General features: G+C 39.8%; 1 protein-coding gene across 10 annotated transcripts; it reads left to right on the forward strand.

The window, feature by feature from the left end:
• Positions 1-997: 997 nt before the first annotated feature.
• WTAP (WT1 associated protein) lies at positions 998-24,251 on the forward strand. 10 transcript variants are annotated; one of them, XM_085541425.1, is made up of 9 exons: positions 998-1,512; positions 4,579-4,616; positions 4,704-4,759; positions 8,846-8,904; positions 10,490-10,617; positions 11,803-11,853; positions 16,301-16,479; positions 21,169-21,323; positions 23,026-24,251. In XM_085541425.1, exons 2-9 carry the CDS (start codon positions 4,587-4,589, stop codon positions 23,607-23,609), a joined length of 1,242 nt encoding a protein of 413 aa, XP_085397551.1. In that variant the 5' UTR covers positions 998-1,512; positions 4,579-4,586; the 3' UTR covers positions 23,610-24,251. The 10 variants fall into 10 exon arrangements, with proteins under 10 accessions (XP_085397551.1, XP_015713529.2, XP_085397559.1 ...); XM_015858043.3 differs by lacking the exon at positions 11,803-11,853; XM_085541433.1 differs by lacking the exons at positions 21,169-21,323; positions 23,026-24,251 and adding an exon at positions 19,367-19,581.
• Positions 24,252-24,384: the final 133 nt, after the last annotated feature.

Raw genomic sequence — 24,384 nt, forward strand, 5'->3', positions numbered from 1 at the left:
CCCAGCTTTATATCCTTAGTTAACTAAGTACACATCTGTACTTACATTGTCTGTTATAAGCATCCCAAACCTGAGCTTAACTGAGTCACCACTCAGCTGTAATTGTAGCCTAATTGATTGGTTGCTGTTTAGGTGATGCCTTGAGGAGACACCCACAACATACAGGTGTGAATATATTCCTGACCACCACATTGCGTGCAGCAACTCACAGGTGTGCAGTGGTACCACAAGCGTTGCAGTCAAGCATTGTATCAGCTCCACAGACAGCAGTTATAAAACGATAGTATTATATTAACACTGCAGAAGTTGCTGTGGTGCCATCCAAATGTTCGCTGCTTTTTGCACTGAGCTGAAGTCCATAGTATTTAGTCCAGTATTTGACACATGTGATCACTTTGTGCTCATCTAAAACTTTTAAAGCAAACACCTGCAAAGGATTTGTGGAGGAAGCAGGGCAGGAAAACCCAAAGCACAATCACAGTCCCTGTTTTTTAGCTCAGATCTAAGATAAGGCTTTCAAAGTACTTCAGCTTTGTATTGCTGGGGTCATCACTCATGTGAAACTTGCTTTTTTGTGTAGCCACACCAGATCTCTGTATACACGCCTTGAGCTTCAAGGTCTTTCTATCGCTAACTCAGGGAAACTGATGCTTCTATATAAATACAAACAGGGAAAATGTACGTTGGAATCCCTCCAACGTTTTGTTACCAATTAACACAGCCACGAAGCCGGATTTCTATCGCACCTTCAGGCAGGCAGCGAGACGCAGAGAACCGACTTCAGCTGGGGGTTGACAACTTCCAGCAGCCCGTTCCAGCCCAGCGATTCCATAACACAGCAACCAGCCGAACCCCAGCCGGGCACAGAGCACCGAGCTCACAGCGCACCCTGTGAGGAGCCTCAGTACCGCGGTATCCTTCCGCCCGCCCCGTGATGCCCCGCACTAAACGCTCGTCCCGCCCCTCCGCCGTTTAACTGACGGCTTTTAAACCAACGTTCCGATAACCGGGGCTGCAGCCGCAGCGGGACAGCGAGCCCAGCCCGTCATCGTGTGTGTGCTGCGAGAGAGGCGAGTTCCCCACGGGAGCCTCTGGGCAGCCGGGCCGACCCGCCGAGAGGCCGCTCCGCCATCGGGGTCGGCACAACCAACCCCCCTCCCCGCTCACTGCGGCGGCTCCAGCTCCCGCCGCGCATCGCGTGTTGCGCGCGCAGCCGCCGCCCTGTGTCGCGGGGCGGAGCGGGCGGGCGCTCATTTCCTCCTTGGGCGCCATTTTGTAGCGCAGAGAGTCCGCAAATAAAGAGCGGGCGGGAGCGGCGCGCGGGGACGCGCGGCTGGGGGGGACGCGGCCGAGACCCCAGCTGCGGAGCGGAGGAACCGGCCGAGCCGGCGGCGGGCGAGGGAGGCGGCGGACGGGCCGGTGCGAGCGGCGTTCGGCACTCGATGTGACGGGTCCGGCCCGGGCTATCGAGAGCGCTGCCGAGAGAGCGGGCCTACGCACCGCCGGCGGGAGGTGAGCGGGAGAGCGGGCGCCGTTTCACCGTGGGCGGCGGCGGGCACCCGGCGGTCCGGCCCTCACCACGGGCGGGAGGGGAGCGGAAGCGCCTAGAGCCATTTTGTGCCAGGCCCGGCGGCCCGCGGGGAGTCTCCTCCCCCACCCTCGGCCGCGCCGCGCCCCGGCGCCGTCCGCCTCGAAGGAGGGAGGGGGTGGGTAGGGCCGCCACGGGCCGGGGGGGCCGCGGGGTGTGAGGGGTGTGCGGCTGCGGCGGGCACGGGCCGCGGGGTTCGGCGCATAAGGTGGGGCTGGAACGGAGGGGAGGGGGCGGGAGCCGAGGCGGTGTGAAATCAGCCCGCGGCCGAGCGTGAAGTGTGTGTATGTACGTGTGTGTGTGTGGAGATGGGGGGGTACCTTTTTCCCCTTCTCGCGGAAGCCTAGATGCTTTTTTAGGGATTTCCCCACAACGCTTATTTACGTATCATTAAAGGAACTGGCAGTTAGTTAAAGCACGAGTAGGGAAGCAGCAGCTCGCTCATGTCTGTGCTTAACTACTTCTTGACTTCCTTGTTCTGTTTAAATGAGTTGAGTTTAGAGTGAATGCTTGCATGGGAATTGGGAGGTGAAATTCACATATGCTGTTATCTATCTGTATATGTATTCAACCTAAGTTTTCTGAGGTAACTTACTGAATTCTTTTAGTAAACTTTATTTTGTGGTGGTGTTTTTTTTATGTCTATCCGCTGCAAATGATAACAAGTGATAGTAAGGCTGCCTTGTGCAATGCAGTGGCCTGTAGCATCCATCTTCCTCGCTGCTGTTGAAGGATCTTCAACAGATGGCAAGAGTTAGCTTTGCTGTCAATGTAGTTTTCTTTTTTAGCTGTAACTGTAGTTCTCTTGGACACAGGAAATTGTGTTTCTCTCTGTCAAGGATTTCAGTGGTGCTGAAGTTTTCAAGGCTGGAACTTGTGAATATGGAAGCAGTAAAAGATTCCTAAATGTTTTAAGGAAGATTTAAGTAGGCAAATTAAGTACAGGGGTCACTAGCGTTCTTTTTCCAATCTCTAAGTTATTCTGTGTTAGTTTGAATGAGTGAGTTGAGCACCATCAAGTTCATATTTAGCCTCTTGGGTATATATTCAAGGTACGTGTTAAGTGAAGCAGGTGCTGTGCCAGAAGTTAAAGCACTGAGGAGTGGGGAGGAGAGGACTTTATCTTGGGGAAGCACTTCAATTCTGTCATCATCATATCATAGTATCATAGTCTCGTGAGGGTCGGAAGGGAACTTAGAGATCACCATGAGAGCTAGGAACAGGAAGCTGCCATTCATCAGTGAGATGCTTTTACTACGTGTTTTTAGAGCCATTCCCGCAGGTTCTGATGTCAGTTTCTATTTTATGAAGGGCTTAGAATCTGTTTCCTCTGTGTGCACTGCTTGCTGTCTTCTTAGGGTTTTCTTTGAAAGAAAAAGAAACTTGATTTGAATGGAGTTCTGTGTATTTGTTGGTAGTTAGTAGGTTTCTGTAAACTGAGGCAGTTGTGCTTCATTTGGAGTGTATTTGTGTTATTGACAGGAATGGGGCCCTTAGGATTTGTAGAAGTTCCATTAGTTCCCTGTGTGCCTTTGTGAATATACCAAAGGTGCTTTGTGTGAGTCCTTTGAAACCAGTTCTTTGAATTGAAGTGCATTGTTTTCATCAAGTTGTGTTCATGACTGAGGAGTTGGCCGCATACTTTGACTATACGTGAGTTGCAGCAGCTCTATACACTTGTCAAATCTCAGTGCTATTTGCAGCTTTCTATCGGAAGGCACATTGCAAAGATGCACGGCTCTAAAGAAGTTCAGCTTCCTTGTTAAATATGCTTTAATGCTGTATTAGGTAATAGTCTCGTGCGGGTTGGAAGGGACCTTAGAGATCATCGAGTCCAACCCCCGGGATTCGAGCCTCTGTGTAGCAGAGCGGCACTTCTACCACTTGCGCCACAGGGGGGATTCGAACCCAGGCCCTGTCTAAGGGTTTTTGTGGGCTTGATTTTTAATGTTGTCTGACTTAAATAAATCTCTATTTGCAGGTAAAAAAGCGTGTCTAGTAACTCAAGGAAGTGTGAATATTTAACTTAGTACAAATGCGGTCCTGTTATGGTACATACACACAGGATGAATTGAATTTGATAGTTAGCCAAGCCATTAACTGACATACTGCCTTCCCTAAAAATAACCACGAGGCCTTTTAACTTAATATTAAGTTTGTAGCTTAATATTAATTTATCACAGTATCACAATTAAGCTTAATATTTATTTATCACAATCTTAAAAGTAAGAGTTGAAAGCACATAATGTAACCCAAGCTTTACAGGTAATGTTCGAAATAATTTGCTTTATTCTAAAATGGTACTAAAGTAGTAGTGTTAATTGCTTTTATAGTTGATGTTATCCCCTTCCTTGTGAAACACTGCATTAAGTAGTTTTGGACACACAGGAAATGCCACTTTGCTTATATTTATTTAAATTAACAAGGTCTGATGTTTTTAGCAAGACACGGGGAAATGGTTTTAAGTTGAAAGAGGGAAGATTTAGGTTGGATGTTAGGGGGAAGTTCTTCACTAGGAGAGTGGTTAGGCCCTGGAACAGGCTGCCCAGGGAGGTTGTGGATGCCCCGTCCTTGGAGGTGTTCAAGACCAGGTTGGACAGGGCCCTGGGCAACCTGATCTAGTAAAGGTGTATGTTTGGTGGCCCTGCCAGGCAGGGGGGTTGGAACTACATGATCCTTGAGGTCCCTTCCAACCCGGGTCATTCTGTGATTCTGTGATGTTTTGTTCTTAGTTAAGTTGAAAACATCACTGGTAGCATTTATAGATGCTAAGGAAAGCTTTGGCTAACTCCTCTAAAGAAGTCCCTTGACTTTGTATCTCAGTGACAACAGTAAACTTGTCTTGGTTGTGCTTTGGCTCTATGTTGTGTGGAGCCAACATTGCAGTGATCTAATGTCAGAAAGAGAAATTAAGAGTAGAACTACAGGTGTCTTGCAGAGTATTTCATACACAGTAATAACTAAACTAACACTCCTTTTTCCCCCTTCAGAGTTCACAATGACGAATGAAGAACCTCTCCCAAAGAAGGTATGTTGAAAAATATTTGTGACCTCCCCCCCGCCCCCAAGTAGTCATGATCACTTGGTAAGTTGTGCTTCTCCTTTTGCTCCGCAGGTTCGCCTTAGTGAAGCAGATTTTAAGGTTTTACCTAGAGATGAACTTATCCTAAGGTAAAGCATCACTTTGTTGTTTTTTTCCTATGGCAACACTTCATCGTCACCTACCTCTCCCATGGTTTTCAGCACTTTTGTTCTGAAAACACCCAGCATTTCACAGTGCATTTCTTTTAATGCTTTCATACTCAGTAATATTTTTATATGTAGTTTGTGTCCTTCAGGAAAAAGTGTTTCCCCTCAAAGTCCTGAGCATTGTTTTCTAATCCATGAGTAGGAGTTGGTTTTGTCTTCACTTATGACTTCAGATGTCAAGGTTGCATACGTTCCTTGCTAGATAGCAAGTTATTTTTAACCATCACAAGAAGTAAACTACTTGTTTTAGACTCTCCTGCTCCATGCAGTTGTTGTCTTCTCGGCACATTCAGGTATTGACAATAAAATGTCAAAAACAAGATTGGCACATAGAACTTGCATGTAGAAGAGCCCAGCTATGTTTTTGTCTTAGTGAAAATCAAGGGTTGCTGTGGAAAACAAATCAATGATTCTATTGTATAGACCACTTGATGAAAGAAACAGATGGAGCAATGGTTATACAGAGCCCATACACCTGAATTTCCTGATTGATAAACAAGGAACTAAGTGAACTAGTAACCTGTGGGTCATTGATCTGCTGGAGTAGTTTGTGCATTTTGAAAAGCTTTAGCTCTTGACTTTTTGTATGTTGTAAGTTATTTGCATTAACAGTCTCCTGAGATGGCTAAATGTTGCCCTTCCATGGATGGGTTTAAAAGGCTAAATTACGTAGAAACATAATGATACAGGTCCAGTGCAGCTGGTGCTGCTTCTGCTAGCTACAACCAGAGTGACATTTATTCCACTGGGATCAGTGTTGTCATTCTTTGTATGTTTCAAACTGGTCTCTGGCTTCATCTCCTCAGATATCTGTTCTTTGGTAGTGAAGGGTAAGCTGTTCACACAGAAAAATGCTTCTTTGGTATTCGGCAATATATAGAATCGTAGAGTCGTGAAGTTGGAAAGGACCTATAAGATCATGTAGTCCAGCCGTTCTCCCATTACCGTCGCTACCACAAGCCTCTAAACCAATAGCTCCTCATCCAGATGCCTCTTGAACACTGCCAGGGATGGTGACTCCAGCACCTTCCTGGGCAGCCCTTGCAGTGCCTGACCACTCTGTGAGAGAAAATGTTTAGGCCTTGGGAACCTTGAACAGAAATTTCCATACTCAAAAATCTCTCTGGGGATGTTCTTGGTTACTCTCTGCCGTAGAAGAAGTTGATTTCTCTTGTTTATTAAAAGGAGAATATGGTGGAATCTGCTCAAGGAGCTGAAGTATGTGAGCAAGTAAACTGAGTGAATGAGAGATGGGAGGGAATGGACTGATGACAGCTGTGTTGTTACTGTCATCATCTTAATGGAGACGAAACAACTTCTGTTCTCAGAAAGGCCTTATTGCTTTAGGGAGAGTAACTTTATTTAAGTGCCTTTCTGGCCATTGTCCATTTTGTTTGCATTCAGCAGTCCTGCAAACACTTAAAATTGGATTTGGTATGTACGTGAAGGATTTACACTAATGCTGATTTTGTTTATGACTTCACGTGAAGCTGGCAATTACTGCACTTACTGCTAACTTCAGTTGTAGGTTGGAATAAAATTTAATGCCATTATGCAAGTATCATTTTTATTAAAGGTACCTCCACTGCCTTCAGGCATAGAGAAGTGTGCTGACCCCTACCAAGTCATCTTAAAATAAGATGGAGAATGCAGTTTTTTTCCCCCTTATGTTTCAGTGGGGCATATGCTTTTAAAATAATGGTGTATGTCATCTATGGTTTTGTTCTTAGAGCTAATGTGTTATTGCTGTTCAAGTCGCGCTGCTAGAATGCATATGTGGAAAATACTAATGCTTTCTGTCACTTCTTATGTGCTGTGTTGTGTTGAAACCTCACTAATACTTTCCACAAAGCATGTAATCACAGAATCACAGAATTGTAGGGGTTGGAAGGGACCTCTGGAGATCATCGAGTCCAACCCCCCTGCCAAAGCAGGCTCCCTACACCACGTCACACAGGTAGGCGTCCAGGCGGGTCTTGAATATCTCCAGAGAAGGAGACTCCACCACCTCCCTGGGCAGCCTGTTCCAGTGCTCTGTAACCCTCACTGTAAAGAAGTTCTTACACACATTCGTGTGGAGCTTCCTATGCTGTAGTTTCATCCCATTACCCCTAGTCCTATCCCCACACACTACTGAAAAGAGACCAGACTCACCACTATGGCTCCCACACCTCAGGTATTTATAAACCTGGATCAAGTCCCCTCTCAGCTTTCTTTTTTCAAGGCTAAACAGACCCAGTTCCCTAAGTCTCTCCTCATAGGGGAGATGCTTCTTGCCTGATTTCCTTGGGTTGTTTAGCTTAGTGATCAGTATGTATGATGTTGAAGTATCTGTATTTACTCAAGCAGTGTGTGAAATATAGTGCTTTTACTGACTGCTACTCAGTGTGACAGACAGCCAGTTTTGGAATGGCTTAGGCTCAGTGCTGGTTTTTTCCTTCAGGATGGCTTTGAAATGTTCTCAATAAATGCTTTGTCGACATGATTTGTGAACATTTTGACTTTAAGAAAAAGTCTTGATAGTTACTGCAATGTGTCAGGTATTTTTGTAGTTAAAGAGCTGCAACTGCAAATTGAGTTGGATTGAATTGATCCACCTTCAGTGTGGGCCCATGAACTGCTTGTTATTTCATTTTCTGTTTGGATGCTTTTAGCTTAGTAGGCTGTTTTAATGATTTAAAAGAGGTCTTAATTGTATGAGGTAAAACTGCTTTGGATCTTTGTAATTATTAGCTTTTTGGTTTGCCCGAAGGGAGGTAAAAACCTGATTGCTGGAATAGAGTTTGAGATGTGGAGTTGAACCAGAATTACTGAGACCACATTTGTGTACAAACATTGAAGCTGCTTTAGCAGATATCTTCCAGTTTTTGAACTTCATGACTGGATGGAGTATGACTTGATGGCTGGAGTTTTGTCTGTCAGTGAGATGATCACAGGATTATTCTGTACAGATTCTTAAACATAGTTGGAGAGGAGCTGCTGCAGTATTCTCCAGGCTTCATCTGTTTTGACAAAGCATAAATAACTTTGTCTTGAAGGTCACTTTTCTGGAGGAGTTGGTAGTCGTGTGACTTGGAAAATCCATGGCATGTTCTAATGACAGTCCGTGTTCTTTTCCAGGAATTGAGTTGTTGCTTAAATGCTAGGACTTACTGAGAGGTGACCTAGAGATGGCAGCTCTGACTTGCGTGGTGACCATGGGCCACACGTTTTCTTCTTGGTTGTGGTCTGTGACATCTGCCTAACGTGTGTTTCAGGGCTTTGATTTTGCTCACCTTGTATAGCCCAACAGATCACAGTTTTGACAGAGCTGTTATTTTCAGGCTGTGAGAGATAACTCAGCCAAGTAACGCTGCATCTGTATTTAAAGGCTTGCTTTTTTATTCTTCCATGTAATTAATTCATGCAAAATACAGGTGGTTTATATCAAATGCAATGCTGTTTCTCAGTGTGAAGTTCTCTGAGTCTGGGTGGATCACTTTAACAGCATAATGTCAGAGAGATATTTAATTGGTTGGCTGTTCAGTAAATATTGCCAGTATGGTCTTGCTTTAAATGAGCTGGAATAACTGCTTAACCTAAACTGCAGGCTGTAGAGTACCACTGATATATACTTCTACTTGCTTTCCTGTTTACTTGGTAACAGTTGCACGTTATCCTTGTGTAATGGCTTATGTTATAGGATTGTTTGCATTGTTCTGCTTTGAGAATAAAAGGCTTCTTGGGTACTTAGCACAAGATAACTGAGTAATAAATCTTTGATTCTAGTGTTTGTCAAAAATATTAAGTAGTTTTTAAGATATAAATTTTGAGTAGTAACAAAGAACTTCTTTTCTATCCTTTCCTAATGCAGAGTAGAGTTATATTTTTCAATAAAATGGTCTTTTATTCAAGTATGTGATGACCTCTGGACATTTTCTGATTTTATTGTAAATATTTAAGTTAAAAGTTTAGGAATTAGATGTTAATAAACAGCTTCAGAAAAAAATATTTCTCTTTCTGCAATAGGTGGAAACAGTATGAAGCATACGTGCAAGCTTTGGAGGGCAAGTACACAGACCTTAATTGTAAGTTGGCGAAGTTTCAATGTGTGAGTTGTCTCAATGTTTTGAATGTTTGTGTAAAGCACGTTGGTCAAATAATGTCATGTTACTGTTTAAAAATTAATGAATATTCATGAGAAGTGTTATGTCATGTTATTTTTTTTTTAAGCAAAATCCCTATTTTTCCCAGTAGGAGTTTTCAGGCTTCCTCATTTTTTTCAGGCAACTTCTTTTTCTTTGCCAATCTTAAATGACTTCTCAAAATTCTGCTTTTGCATTTGTGAGGCTGTCAGTAACATGGACTCTTAGGAGAAAAACACAACCCCACAAATACGTCTATTGTCAGAACTGTTGCAGTAATAAAAGCTTTCCTCTATCAAAGTACTGTGAATGTTTGTGCTTTCAGCATTCCCTTATACAATCGTAAGTCACGTGGGAGGGAGAATAGTTCCTAGAGATGAAGATCTAAAATGAATACCCAACTGATTATTGATCTGACTGGTTTGAATTAACAATTTGAACGTTGATTTTATGTAGTCCTTAAACTTCGGGCTGCTTTTCAGTCTTTTGAAAGTGAGACTAAGGGAAAACTTCATCCTATTCTTAATAGAGAAGGTCTGAATACCTTCTGGAGGTGCTCCGATTTACCAGTGTGAAGTCAATTCTAAAAGTTATGTGAGCAGTTTGAGACTCTCTTCCCGTTTTCTGTTCACCTTATCAATCTCAATATCCAAAATCTTGGTGACAGTCATTTTGAAGGAGTCTCTTTTGATTTTTTTTCTCTTTTTGTTTTTTGTGTTCCAGACAGATGTTCCCTCTTACCTCTCTTGTTACATTTCCTGTCTACTGCCGTTGTGTGCTTTGTTAATTAGTAGTGTTATGCACAGCAACAGTAAATTAGAAATAATAGATCTGAAGCAAGTTCTGGTGTTTATAGTTTATACTTAAAGCAGGTCTAGTAGTTGTCTACAACAAAAAATAAAAACACACAAAAAGCTCCATCCTTAATTATTCCAGCTTTCAGTCATTTTATATTTGACAGGTAGCAGAGTAAATGTTTTCTATTTGTATCAGGCCTCTTGCACATGTTCCGGTTTGGACAGCTTGGAACTGTGGCTTTCTTCCATATTTCACACGTTAACTTGTGACACTTGAAGTCATACTTGTGACTGATGGGTCATCTCTGAAGTTCTCCGCTTACTTACTGTCAACACACAGAGTGTTGAAACCACTTTGAGAACTGATCACACATGGTGCAATTCTAGACACGGAATCTGTTATGAATGTTAGGAGAGTGCAGCTTCCCCACTTCCATAGTGCAGGTAGTAGTGGTGAAGGATGGAGCAGTTGTTTAATTAATCAAAAGTTAATTACTGTATAAAGCATGGGAATGTTTTCAGGTTTAGTAATAAGGAAGGATGGGTGTATTTAAAATGGAATTTTGTCAAATTTTTCAAACACTTAATGATACTTTGATCTTTTTGTTACTCATGCTTATAATCACGGTTAATTTAACTCTTTTGCTGCCTATGAATTTGTCAGCTTTTTTAAAATTATTTTTTAAAGGATGCTTTAAAACCTGTGCTTTTTGTTTTATTAATCTTATCAGCTAACGATGTGACGGGATTGAGAGAATCTGAAGAGAAACTCAAACAACAACAGCAAGAATCTGCCCGAAGAGAAAATATTCTGGTCATGAGGCTGGCAACTAAAGAACAGGAGATGCAAGAGTGTACTGTAAGTATTTAGAAAGGGATGCTGTAGGCTGTTACAGGAGTTAATGAAGAGAACTTATGCTGTGCTTTTCATGTATCAGTAGCATTATAGTTTCTGTGCTTAAAAAAATGGCAGGGTACTTAAGCTTTCACAAAATTAGCAAATAACATTCTGTAAAGTGTTTTGTAATGTGGTTTTTTTTTTAACATTGGCTATTTTGATTGATTTTCAGCAGCGGTTAAGCTTGGAAGAGCATTGCAGTGCTTACTGTACACACATGCCACAAATGTTACTTCTGACTATCTCTGAATGCAGGAAGAAATTGAAACTTGAGGATAAGATTCAGTATATTGGATTTTAGAGTTTTTCAGGCTGGTGTCTATGCTGTATTCACATAACTATCTTCTGCATCCATTCGGTGGTTAGAGTCCTTTTGAAATGTCAGATCTGCTTCTTGGATTTCTAATGTTCTTTGTACTGAATGCCTTTGTTGTTATTGTCCTTTTTCTCTCCTCTATTTCTGTTGGTTTTTTTATTTTGTTTTGGTTTCTTGATACAGCCCTTTGCCACTTTGGGACTTCTAATGGTTTTGGATTATCTTCTTAACTTCATTTGTACCTGCTACTTTAACTGGCGGTTCCTGAGAGGGGATTGTAAAAAGCTTCTTAATTCTAGTTTTTGTAACATACTCATGAGAGCTTCTCTTAGGAAGAATATAAGCTCTCTGAAAAACCAATAACTAGTTCTGTCACTATTCTTCTTTTATTTCCTTCTTTTAGCCTTCCTTCTTTTCTGTAGGAGCCCTGAGCTGTCAGGTATTGCAAGTAACACAAGACTTAGCCCTGTATATTTTACTTTCCCAAGACTGCATGATGACATATGTTAGTCTGTACTAAGTGTTTGTTTGGAAAGCAACAGATAGAGTGAAACTTGTTTTGCAGTGGTTAATAAATAAGCAAATATATAGATACATATATCACTGGAGTTGAAAGGGACTTCTGGATGTTGTCTAGCCCAGACCACCTACTCAATGCAGGTTACTAAGAGCTATGTCAGGTTTTCAGTACCTCTTGGAATGGCGACTCTACAGTCTTTCAGGGCACTCTGTGCCACTGTTCAACCACTTTCACAGTATAAAGCATTTTCTTATAGTCAAGTGGAATTTCTTGTATTTCAGTTTGTGCCCATTGCCTTCTGTCCTTTCAGTGGGCATCACTGAGAAGAACCTGGCTTCGCCTTCTTTACTCCCCCCACCAGGTATTTATGCACATTGGTAAGATCCCCCCTCAGCCCTTTTTTCTCCAGGCTGAACAGTCCCGGATCTCTCAGCCTCTGCTTGTATGTCAGATGCTTCAGGCTCTTCATTTTGTTCTTTGTATAACCCTTCATTGGCTTCACCCCAGTAGGCCTGTATCTCTTATTGGGAAGTGCAGAGCTGAACCCAGTGCTCCAGTTGTCTCACCAGTGCTGAGTAGAGGGAGAGAATGGCCTCCTTCAACCTGCTGGCAGTGTTCCTCCTAGTGTAGCCTGAGGCAAATGTGTGCAGTTCAAAGAAGCATCGGGGGATTTCTTGGCTTGTGTTATCAGATGTTGTTTTCCCTGGAAGGTGACAGTAGCAAAATAAATCATTAAATGTAAGCTGTAAAGCTAAGCTATAAGTTGCTAAATCATTAAATAAATGAACATAAACTAGTCACCATATCATAAATGAATATGTCAAGTAACATATCCGTAAAATAACTTCCTTAATTTTTAGCAGTTAACTGTTTTTAAATCCATATTTATATACAAAATATATTCCTGTGACACTGAGTTACCTTATCTATCACGTCTTCAGTGTCTGCATTGTGAAGTTTCTTAAAAATTGCAGGTAATTATTTGCTATGTAATACCTCATGGTTGTATTTTTTTAATGTATTTGGTGGGGCAGGCTTTATTTGTGCAAAATTAGCACATTCAAGTCTTGCAAATTTAAATGGAGAAAAAGTAAAATACTGTACTGTACCATATTCATATAGTAATAGTTTACAGACATAAGTGATTTTTCTGATTTCCAAGCCATAAAGCAATTCACTATTTAAAATTCACTGGTCGTGTTTTAAAATAGGATGTGACAGACTCTGTCTTGGTTCTCTTTTAATTTTCACCCTTCTTTAATTTTAATGACAAAACACAGCAAAATCTCATTAGCTTATAAAAGTCACCAAAAAAACTTCACCAGCTTCAAGTGTTCTTGAAGCTTTGCAGGCTTGTGTGTCCGAGTAGCAATCACTGTTTACTATAATAATAATAATTATGATTGTAGTATTAGAGGAACACGATGGTAGTTGTGTGCTTCCTTTCTCTGTTGTGCTCTGTTCCAAGTCTGGTTGCAGAGTATATGGATTTCTTTTGAGGTAGGAACTTACTTTGTGTAATTCAGATTGATTACTTAAAGGACTGCTTTGTGGTTTATGGATGTAATATTTCAAATACTCAATTGTTCACAGCTTTTTACCTTACCCTCTCCACCCCAGAAAAAAATAATAAATTGCTGCTAATGGGAGGTAGGAAAGGACAGGCAAAGTATTGTAAAGTATTTACTATTGTCTCTACATAGAGCTTTACTTTTAGCAGAAATGATGACTGTTACTTTAGGGAAAGGCTTTACCCCACTCCCAAGCCGCTGCTTAGCTCCTGTGGTGGACAGGCATTAGGAAGTGCTTGCTACTCAATAGTTCTTCCTTGTGGTACAGATAGCAATAATGAATGTAGACTTATAGGTGCAGATGGATTCGTAGTATTGTGAAAGTATTTATTACTAATTTTATTGTGATTTAGTTTACAAATCTGTTGGTTTTTCTTCATTATCAAGTTCTCTCCTTTCCACTTCTTCCTTACACAAAGTATTCATACTCATGCTTACTTAGATGACTTGTGCTTCTTGTCGAACACGTGCTTTCTGTTCAAGTTCTTCATGTCAGAGTGTCTGTTCTTTGTTGGATGTCTTTGGACAACCTTGCTGAAGGGCTTCAGATGTTCCCAAAGATGTGAGAAGCAGAGTCTTAAACAAGCAAACAAACAAAACAACAAAACAAAAGTCCACCCATAACTAAAATGCATTTAGCTTAGTGTCCTCCATGAAAAGAGAATGCTGAAGTACTCCTTGGGTTAGAGCAAACAGGAAGATTATACTGTAGTATACTGATTCTGCCTGTGAAAATTCATCCCTATTTGTTCACCTTATAGACTTTTGGTAATAACTTTGTGTTGGAGTTACAACTGGAGAAAGCAGTTGTGGACATATGGAGGAAACTGGAGGAATAAATAATCTAAGTTTGGGGAGGGAATAGACATTCTAGGGAATTTTAGGGAATCCGGCATTAGAAGAGGGTAGGAGCTAGGTCTGGGTAAGGCAGAGGAAATTTTTTTTCCCCTCAGTGATGCCTTTCTAGAAATGGATTGCAAACAATGGTATTATGGGATAGTGTTGCCAGCTGGAGGAGTGTCTTTCTTTGAAGAGTCATAGAATTGTAGAGGTTGGAAGGGGCCTCCAGAGATCAAGTCCAGCCCCCTGCCAAAGCAGGTTCCCTACACCCGGTCACACAGGTAGGCGTCCAACCATCTTGAATATCTCCAGAGAAGGAGACTCCACAACCCCCCTGGGCAGCCTGTTCCAGTGCTCCATCACCTTCATCATAAAGAAGTTCTTGTGCACATTTGTGCAGAACTTTCTATGCTCCAGTTTCTGGCCATTTCCCCTTGTCCTGTCTCCACACACTGCTGAAAAGAGCGGCCTCGCCATTTTGCCTGCCGCACTTCAGATATTTATAGACCTGGATCAGGTCCTCTCTCAGTCTTCTGAGTTTTAAACTGAGACAGGAGGTTTAGGTTAGATATTAGGAGGAAGTTTTTTCTCACAGAGGGTGGCGATGCACTGGAACAGGTTGCCCAAGGAGGTTGTGGATGCCCCATCCCTGGAGGCATTCAAGGCCAGGCTGGATGTGGCTCTGGGCAGCTTGGTCTGGTAGTTGGTGACCCTGCGCGTTTCAGGGAGGGTTGAAACTACATGATCGTTGTAGTCATTTTAAACCCAGGCCATTCTATGATTCTCTGATAACAGTAAGTTAAGTAGTTTACTAAATGAGCCAAACTTTGTGCATTCAGTGAGGTGAAATTTCTGTGGGGGATGCAATTCTATACAAGAAATGCTAGGATAATCTTAGTTGGGGCTTCTTTTTTTATAAGTAATGTCTATATGGATGGATTATTGCCTGCTCTATTTCTTGAAAGTATTTTTTTTACTTGGTGCTTTACTCCCTTTCTATTTCTGGACACATGGAAGTTTATCTACTTAAAATTGTTTTTAAAAAGTTGTATTATTTCAGATGTTTTTTGTTTTTCCTGAGTAGCTAAATATTTATATTTTTATTGTACTGAATGAATATGGCATCAGTTTAAAGTATTTAATCCATTTCAGTAGCTTTAGAATCACATATATTTGAAAAAGGATCCAAGTATTGGTGCTATTTGATACATAAGTTAAACCACATCTTCCTAAATCTCTTCATTCACTCTGAAGTCACTACTACACTTTTTTTTTTTTGTAAATTAAACAATATGTTTATACTTACACTTTTCTTTTCACTGTTGCTGTGTGAAAGCTTTCCATGGAAGTGGTTAAGCTGACTGCTATTGACTGTGCTGTGTTCTAAGCAAAGCAATGAGTGGGGGGCAGCGTAACTCTTTCCCTTGATTTTGCTGATAATGGCTTGTACTGTTGCTCATTTTAACTACTGCTGTCGACCTGATGAGAAGATTTGTGTGCAGCAGAAGACAAAACCCCTGACTTTGAATTAATGTTTTCTTATTCTTGTGTAAACGTACCTCTAGGTGACCAAGAAATGTGTGACATGAGGAGCGTCATAAACTGAACTTAAGAGTGAATAGTTTCTATGCAGGCCAAAATGATTTTACTTATTTAGCTGAAAGAAGATTTAATAAAATTTCAAAAAATACATTAATCAAGTATAATGAAGTTTTGTTAAGTAATTGCACTGTATTCAACAGAAATTGTTATCAAAATTTCAGGAGTAAATATAAGACTGCTCCTAGGGTTTTGCTTACTGCAAGGGAATCAGATCACTCTAAACTTCCTTAATTGATCTGAGTGGCTCTAAATTAGCCACTTCAAAAACAAGAAGAAAAGGTGGCAACTTGCAGTGTAGTTACCACACTTATAAAAACACAGTCATCTAGAAACACCTCGCAGTAGCTATGTAAAGATGTTACCAACAGTAACCTCGGTGCTCTGGAATAACTTTCTTTGAAGTTATATGGATATCAAGTCATCTGTTCTAAGCAGGCAACTATTTGTATGAATATTTTTTCTTTGAAAGCGTATAAGCAGTTTTAAAAGAAAGGGGGAAGTAGTGTTCCAGTAGTTCAGGCAAATGTTGACTGACGTATAGAAAACAGCTTGAAACAAAATAGATCAGCCTTGAAAGTAGCTTTGGAGGTCTCGGCTTGATTGGGAGATTGGGTGAACGTGCTTATTGATAAGGGCACAGATGGGCAGAAGTTATCTTTATCCTGTCCTTAACAGGTTAGAATGTTGTAAGAAGGCGAGTTTCTTCAGTCATCTTTGGAGTAACTATTTTTAATCCTGTCTAAATGATCATAAATGTATTATGTATAAATAAATCTCTTTTCTTATTTTGTGCAGAATCAGATTCAGTACCTCAAGCAAGTCCAGCAGCCTAGTGTTGCCCAACTGCGATCAACAATGGTGGACCCAGCCATCAACTTGTTTTTCCTAAAAATGAAAGGTGAACTGGAACAGACTAAAGACAAACTGGAACAAGCCCAAAATGAACTGAGTGCCTGGAAATTTACGCCTGATAGGTAAACAAAACAAATACTCCCCAGTCAAGACTTCCCTGACAGTCCCACTACGAGAATGCTATGGTGGGACAGCCAAGTACTCGTTTCCACACCAAGACTCAGACGTTTTGAGGCAAAAGCCACATTCTTATACTGTCCAGCTTGTAATGCTTAATGTAAAACTTACCAGATGAACCTTGTGTTTCAGCTTTTTTCTCCCCCTTTGCTTCAGAGGCCTGACGGCGTCGGACTATTCCGAAGAAATTACCATCTCCGAAAAAAAAAATATTTTCTAGAACACGTAGACATTTGCAAAATTGTTCTATTTGAAGAAAATAGAGGGAAAAACAGAAGTCTTAAGTCTGTGGCACACTGTGTCTACAGACAGTTTGGAGGAAAGAACCTAGAGATTATAAATCATGAATTGAACATGCAAAATTCCCGTAAAATGTAGAAGTGGAATATGCTTCGCTCTTAACCTTGAGCCTAGTGACTTAGAGACACTAAGTCAGTTTTCCAATAAGACTGTGGACTTCCTGCTTGGTTCACTGAACTGCTGGGTCAAAACTCAATGAGGTGAATTTTGCATTAAAGAGTTTACTTGCTAACCAGTTTTGAATAGCCACGAGAGTGCTATTTGATATCACATCAGTGGTAGTGTACACATTTGACTGTTAAGCATTTGGGCTCTGTAACACCTGACGGAGCCTTAAGTCAATGTTGCTAAATAATGAACTGTTCTGGATGGTTGGTAATGCTGTGGACGCCTCAAAATTAGGACTGTACAAGAACGTACATTCTATCTAATTGCAGGTTTAAAGTTGTTGGAAACAGTATATATTTGATCACAACTAGCGTGTATAAGAAAAACTAGTTGTGATAAGTACACTGCATGTTTTCATGCAGAAATGAGATTTTTTTGATCTTCTATATTAACTGATCTCAAATGCTCTATATGGAAGGCACACAATGACAGCTGTCTTCAGTGTTGGTGGGGTGTTTTTATTCCTTTGTACACCTGTTTTTTTTGTATTGCACTTCTATATAAAATGTGCCTTGAAATAGTTGTAATATATAGTTCAAGGAACACTATTGGTTATATTGTTGTACTGTGAAACTCCTGGGACGAACGAGAATCAACCAGGTTGTTGTTTCTGCATTGTCTCGTTCTCTGAATTAAAAAAAAAAAAAAAAGACACGATTTTAACAAAGCACAACAAGTTAAATGCATGCATTTTCCTCGGTGGAATCAGTGAAGGAACCTTTGCTACTCTGTTGATGCTTCTGTTCTGTTGTCCCAAGTTATTTGTAAGAGTAGCAACAGGGGACAGCTGGGAGTGCAGATCTGAGGTGTGTAAAGTGAAATTCAGATTTGATATAGCATTTGTATATTTATTTTTTATCTTGGCAAATTGAATTCTAGTAAACTTAAGGTTTTGATTTTTCACGTCAGTTGGATGATATTTTATGACTGTCTGATTCTAGGAAAATGCAGTTTTAAGTTAAAAAGATTCAGCTGTCACAGAAGGTGATGTATTCTCTTTCAATGATTTTAACTAAGGTAATGTTACATATTTTTAACTTAAAATTATCACCTGTGCATTTGATGGATTAATATGGGATTGAAGATTAGTGTACTTACGCAGATTTATTTTTTTGCATGAGTAATGATTTAACAGCAAAGAAAAACATCTAGGAAAACTTTAAGTGATTCATCTGGGATTATTTTGCTATAGCAGAGTCTAAGATTTTAATGATCTAGCATCAAAACAGAGGTAAGACTTGTGTTAATAAACTGTTAATGTGTCGCCAAGGCATTTGTAAAGCTTATTATAATGTGCTGATAGAGTCGTGCCATGTAGATTGCTTGTTTTACTTGGGGTTCAGAAATGATTCAAATACCATTAAGTACAGCTAGATGGGTTTCCTCAAGTTCTCAGACTCTTTAAGTGAGACACAACTGAGACAGAAGTAACTATTACCAGTTTCCTGATAAGGAAGGTATCAGTTTTTTTTTGTCACTTCCGTAGCTACATTGTGCTTTAATATGCATCATATAATTTTAAGTCACAGTGGTGTGAATGTGCATAATTAAATATGCAATAGTTGGAGTAGAGAGATAGAGATTTTATTTCCTGGTATAGAACTGAAGCTATCTGCATAACTGGTCATGATTTTATTGATTTTTTTTTTCCTAATATTTCTGAAAGGGCAAAGAAATAGTTAAATCATGTAAAGCATCTATAGAATTTTTAATTCTTTGCCCTTTTCCCCCCCTCTTGGTTTTAATTCTCCTTCCTTGTATGCAACCACTCTTATTACATGGTATCTGACTTGGTATTTAAAAGAGCTGATGCTTCTATTCACATCAACAGCTTTGTGTGTTCTTAAGAAAAGAAAATATGCTGACTGCAACACTAAGCAGTATTAGTTCTAGACCTTAACCAAAGATAAAAGTGTACAGTATAATCCTTGCTAATGCCTAGGGAGAGAAATAGAAGAGCATATGATTGAGGGAACGGTTATGTTAAGCTATTTGTAATGTCATTATACGTACAACGTACACTTGAATTAAAAACCAGTAATATCAATTGCAAAAAGCTTAATACAAAGAGCACTAGCTTTCTGAAACTTAACCACTTAATTTTTCCAGGTTTTGTTGTGTGTATGTTCAAGTGGATTTGTGGAAACAATGCCAAGTTTTAGTTTTAAAGCTAGTAGGAATTACTTTTCATAGTTACTGGATTTGATATTCTTGCATGTGTTGTATTCTATGTAAATTGCAAGGGAAGGCTACTTGGTGCCATGCTAACTCAGAACATCTGGAAAAAACTTGATGGAAAGAAATAGCATTATAGGTAACTATGCAAATTTCTATACAGGTAATAAATACTTTACATTTTGGCAGGAATTACATGAAGGAACTGATGAGATTTTTAAACCTGTCCCAATGTCCGGCTACCTGGTACTTCTAATTCTGCAGGTGACATTGTTTTGTGGAGAGAAAAAACAGTAAATGACTTCAGCACTGTGAACTCCTTAAACTTGCAGTGAATGATGAATACAGTGACAAGGATTTGCAAATGCCTAAAAATCAATGCACATCTGCCTAAAAGCTTTTGGGGTTGCATCACATTGGTCATCTCCAAAGTGGTCCTGCTTCTTTGCGCAGAATGAACATCTCTAAGAAAACTTGCATCTTGTGTTACATGGATTGTATTATAGCTCAACACAGTTTAAACTTCAAGGACCCGACATTGGACATCACATCAAGAAAGAAAACAGGTTGCTGCCTTTAGCAGAATTGCAGGCTTCCAGGACCTTTTGCAGCCAGATTTCTTCTGGAGCAGCCCATCTGAGATTTGGGAGAGTCAGTTGGAAAATGTTCTATGAGGCAGAGTTTGCAGAGCTTAAAATTGTTTAAGGCTTTAATGTTTGAAAGGTAGTTGATAAGAAAATTACTATATTTACAATTCTTTTTCTTGCTTGTGTTGGTTGCAGGAGAGAAAGAAACTATGGCTATGAATCACAGTAGTGGAAGTTTCCTATTGTTTTTTTTTTTAATCCTCAAAATTTCTTTCTTTGTCACTTAAAACTTAAATGACCCTCTTGCTCTTGGATAGTAATGCAAATCCTGCCCTTGAATTCACAACAAACCTGTTCATGGTTTATATTTTTATATATTTTTTTTTGCTACAGGGCTTATGCTTCTGTAGGAAGACAGATTTACATTGTGTTGCTGAGCCTTGTAAAACAACTGATTGTGGTCACTATTGCGAGTTTGGCAGACAGTTTGAAGGACTTTTGAACTCTTCCTCTTTTATGGAGTCGGCCACATTGCCTATATATTAATTTGCATACTACTTCCTATAATGCTTAACAGTACAGTTTTATTCGTGATGATTAATGATGTGATGTTACCTATTTAGCAGAGAAAATCTTGACAGTTCAGAGTACTTTTTTCTGCCCACTTCTCAAAGAAACTGGGTATTCTAAAACATTTATGATTTGAACTTGTCATTCTAAATGGGTGTTACTGCTTCCTTAATTTCCTGCCAACTTTTAACTGCATTTTACTTTCTCCTCATCATCTAAGATGTGCTGAGCAAAAGCTGACTATAGGAATTACTGTACACTGCTGTCAGATATACAAATTGAGTTGAAAAGTAGACATGCAACTCTTCAGCATTCAGAAGAATGTCCTAACCTCTCAGAGGAAAAATGGATGTCACTATAAACATAATGATCATTTTCTTAATATTTTACCCCAACTTTGTTCTTAGTTTTACTCATGTGATAAAGGAAAAAGGCTTTTGTTAAGTTTAGTTTACGCACTTTGAATGCAGTAATTAATCTTTAAAATTGCAAGGCACATCCTTAATCACTTAACTCAGCTGAGAATTAGCACATGCAAGATTGTGCGGGCTGGTAATCCAGTTTCTGGTATCAAAAAAAAGCAATGCTTGTTCATGTTTGCAGTAATAAAACTTGCCTTCTGCTTTATGGGACACCAACAGAAGATCAACTGACGCTGGAACAGCATGCGGTAATATAGGGAGATTTTCTGCTATGACAATTATGTTGAGACATAATGTTCCATGAATTGTGACATGCAGAAATTGTATCTCCTTTTTGTCTGTAATTGTGATTGAGGAAGGTTACAGAAGGTTTTGTCTTCAATTTGTGATAGATTGGTTCTTTCCTTTGCAGCCAAACAGGCAAAAAGTTAATGGCGAAGTGTCGAATGCTTATCCAGGAGAATCAAGAGCTTGGAAGGCAGCTGTCCCAAGGACGTATTGCACAGCTTGAGGCAGAGTTGGCTTTACAGAAGAAATATAGTGAGGAACTTAAAAGCAGTCAGGATGGTAAGGGATTTTCTTAAGAAAATGGAAGTTGCCTTGCACTTCTGCTAGCTTAATATTCTGATGATATGGGTATTTTTTTAAGTCTTTGCCAGAGTTAAAGGGCAACACCAAGTAAAACATGACTGTCTTAAGTCTCTACTGGTAGCCTTAAAAAAAAATATGCTACCTAAAAATAGAACAGAGGTTAAATTTTGGACTACTGGTGGGATGTGCAGCTCCTTGTAATGTGGGATTTGAACGTAAAACTACTAGGCTTTGTAGGTCTTGCTATTTAACATGGGATATTAAGGTAAGCATGCACTGAAAACAGAAAGCTTGTGAACTGACTCATTTTGGAATTACTTGAAGGGGGGAGGATGGGGGGGGAAGAATGTAAGAAGAATAAAAATGCAGTTTTTTATTAAGCAACTCAGATTAATTAAAATGTTCTATTATTGTATTAATGATCCAAATTTTACAGTGTTGTGAATGTAAATTAGAGTTAGCTGTAAACTCTGGCATCTTGTATGTTTTAAATGTCAGGGAAATGCAAATTTTGAAAATCTTCAGCAGAAAATTCAGCCCGCATTCTGTGTTCTTAGAGATGCTTGATGAAAGTACTTGTAGTCTGGTAGATTAGACAATAGATGATCTGATTAGTACACTTAAATCTTGAGACGAGCTTATTAATTCACACCTGGTGTCTGTAAGGTAGCATGGACATGATTTGGCATTTGTCTAATATATCTTGTTTGTTTTTTTTTTAAGGATATGGTGTTGTTTAGTAGCAAGTAGCTTTAGTAGCTACTGTTTATAAACTAAAATGAAGTACCTTACCTAGTTCATAACCAAAGCAAAGCATTTCTTTAACGATTTCTGCTCTTGAGTGCAGTGTAGTAAATGAAGCTGCAGAACTACCATGCTTTTAGGCCCCAACTTCTTCCTCATATGAACAATGACTATGATAATCCTGATATTTTCCTAGTGATGTTTTTCCATGGTAACTGGCATTTAATTTTGATTTTTTACAACAATAAGCAGTTTGCATGTTACTTGCTCAGTTACGTAAATGTGCAGTTGAATTCAGGCTGCCATGTTTATCTTTCAGGTCAAATTCTTTATGGTCCAAAATGCAGCCCCAGTTGTAAAAGATTTTTTTTCTTCTGTACATAAGAACTTTGTGGAATGAACTTTTGTTGATAATAAATTCAACAGAAGTTTTACCCTCCCTGTTTGTGTCATGTTACACAGGATTAAATGTGTGAGAAGCAGCCAGAGCTGATGTTTCCCTGAAATGTGACTACAATTTTTTTGTCACTGGGTAGGATTTTGTGATTATTCAGAACTTATCCCATGCAGATAAGCTTTTTATGGTCACCTTTACAGTATTTCTGCAATGCCTGCACTTCAGTAAAAGCAGATATGTTAGAATCTACTTGCAAAATATGAATTGTTGGAATTGAGCTGCTTTCCGTGCATCTTCTTGTCCAGAAATGAACTTCTTCTCATATATCCAAAGTCATAAACATAAAAAGTATAGCTGATAGTTTAACATTTCCTTCAGAGGCAGAATATCAAAATGGTGTGCATATCTAATGATTGAAAAAGTTGGTTGAGTAACTTCAGCATAAAATATTGCTACAGGATTTAAATTTTCTTGTCTGACGTTCAAGCTGTATGTGGGTTATTAAGTATTTGCAACACATGTGTTTTCTTTGTTTAGAATTGAATGACTTCATCATCCAGCTTGATGAGGAGGTAGAGGGTATGCAGAGTACCATTCTAGTGCTTCAGCAGCAGTTGAAGGAGACTCGCCAGCAGTTGGCGCAGTACCAGCAGCAGCAGTCCCAGGCCTCCAACCCAGGTACCAGCAGGACTCCATCTTCTGAGCCTACAGACCAGGGAGAGGCTGTGGGGAAAGACTGCAGCCGTCTGGCTAACGGACCAAGCAATGGTAGCTCCTCCCATCAGCGGACGTCTGGGCCTGGATTTTATAGGGAGGGTAGCAGCACAGAAGATGACTTCCCGGCTTCTCCAGGGAATGGTAATAAGCTGTCCAACCACTCTGAAGATAGAACTGGTAGAGGAGGTGGTAGCTACATAAACCAACTCAGTACTGGGTATGAAAGTGTAGACTCTCCCACTGGCAGTGAAAACTCTCTCACTCACCATTCAAATGACACAGACTCCAATCATGATCCTCAAGAGGAGAAAACAGTAAGCGTGAAAGGTAACAGAACTACGGGTTCTCGGCATGTCCAGAATGGTTTGGACTCCAATGTAAATGTGCAGGGTTCAGTTTTGTAACATTTTTCTGCAGCATTTTTATACAGTGTCATTTAAATTGGGAGAGGATACTGTTCAGAAGCCGTTTAAATTAGTGCATACTTGTCACAATTTTTGCCTTTTTGTGGATTTCTTTTTGCTTCGATACCTCTGCCACTTTGGGAATTTTAACAGTTAATTACGTTGAATGTTGCTAAAAGGACATTTGTGTAGCTCAAGTTATTTTTATATGAGTTAATGTGAAGTTGAAATGGAAATTATTTCCATAAAGTATAACATAAATGATGTCTGTACAAATCTGTGTATATCTAGAACCTGTGCTGTGTAAGGGCATTCTTACTCATACTGTTATACTTAACACCACCTTCGAGATTTGTCATAATAGCTGTGGGTTTATGACTGCCAAGTTTGCCCAGTACAGTAGTTTTATCACTAAAAGATGGACTTGCTGAAGGAGTCCCTTAGTAGTTTCAGTGTTAATTACAGTTTTTCCCACCATACATCTGTGCATTTTCTCCTTAGGTGACCGAATGTTTATGAATTGTGTGCATAGTTACTCAGTTTTTAAGAACTGTTGTATCCTGTTTATGCATATTGCTCTGTGACTCCAATATTATCTTACCTGTACTGACCAAACCTAAATAAAAACTTTTAATAATGTAATTTCCTCATTGTTCTCCCTTGGCTTACACGGCTTACTTGTATGCGGTGTCATACTCTTTGGATTGAATTTGTTTCTGCACCAGTCCTATCTAATACAGCTTATGCCAAGTACCTGTGCTTATATTATCATGTT

The sequence above is a fragment of the Coturnix japonica genome, chromosome 3 (assembly GCF_054131305.1).
Source record: "Coturnix japonica strain WE chromosome 3, WE-NBRP24, whole genome shotgun sequence".
NCBI classification, from domain to species: domain Eukaryota; kingdom Metazoa; phylum Chordata; class Aves; order Galliformes; family Phasianidae; genus Coturnix; species Coturnix japonica.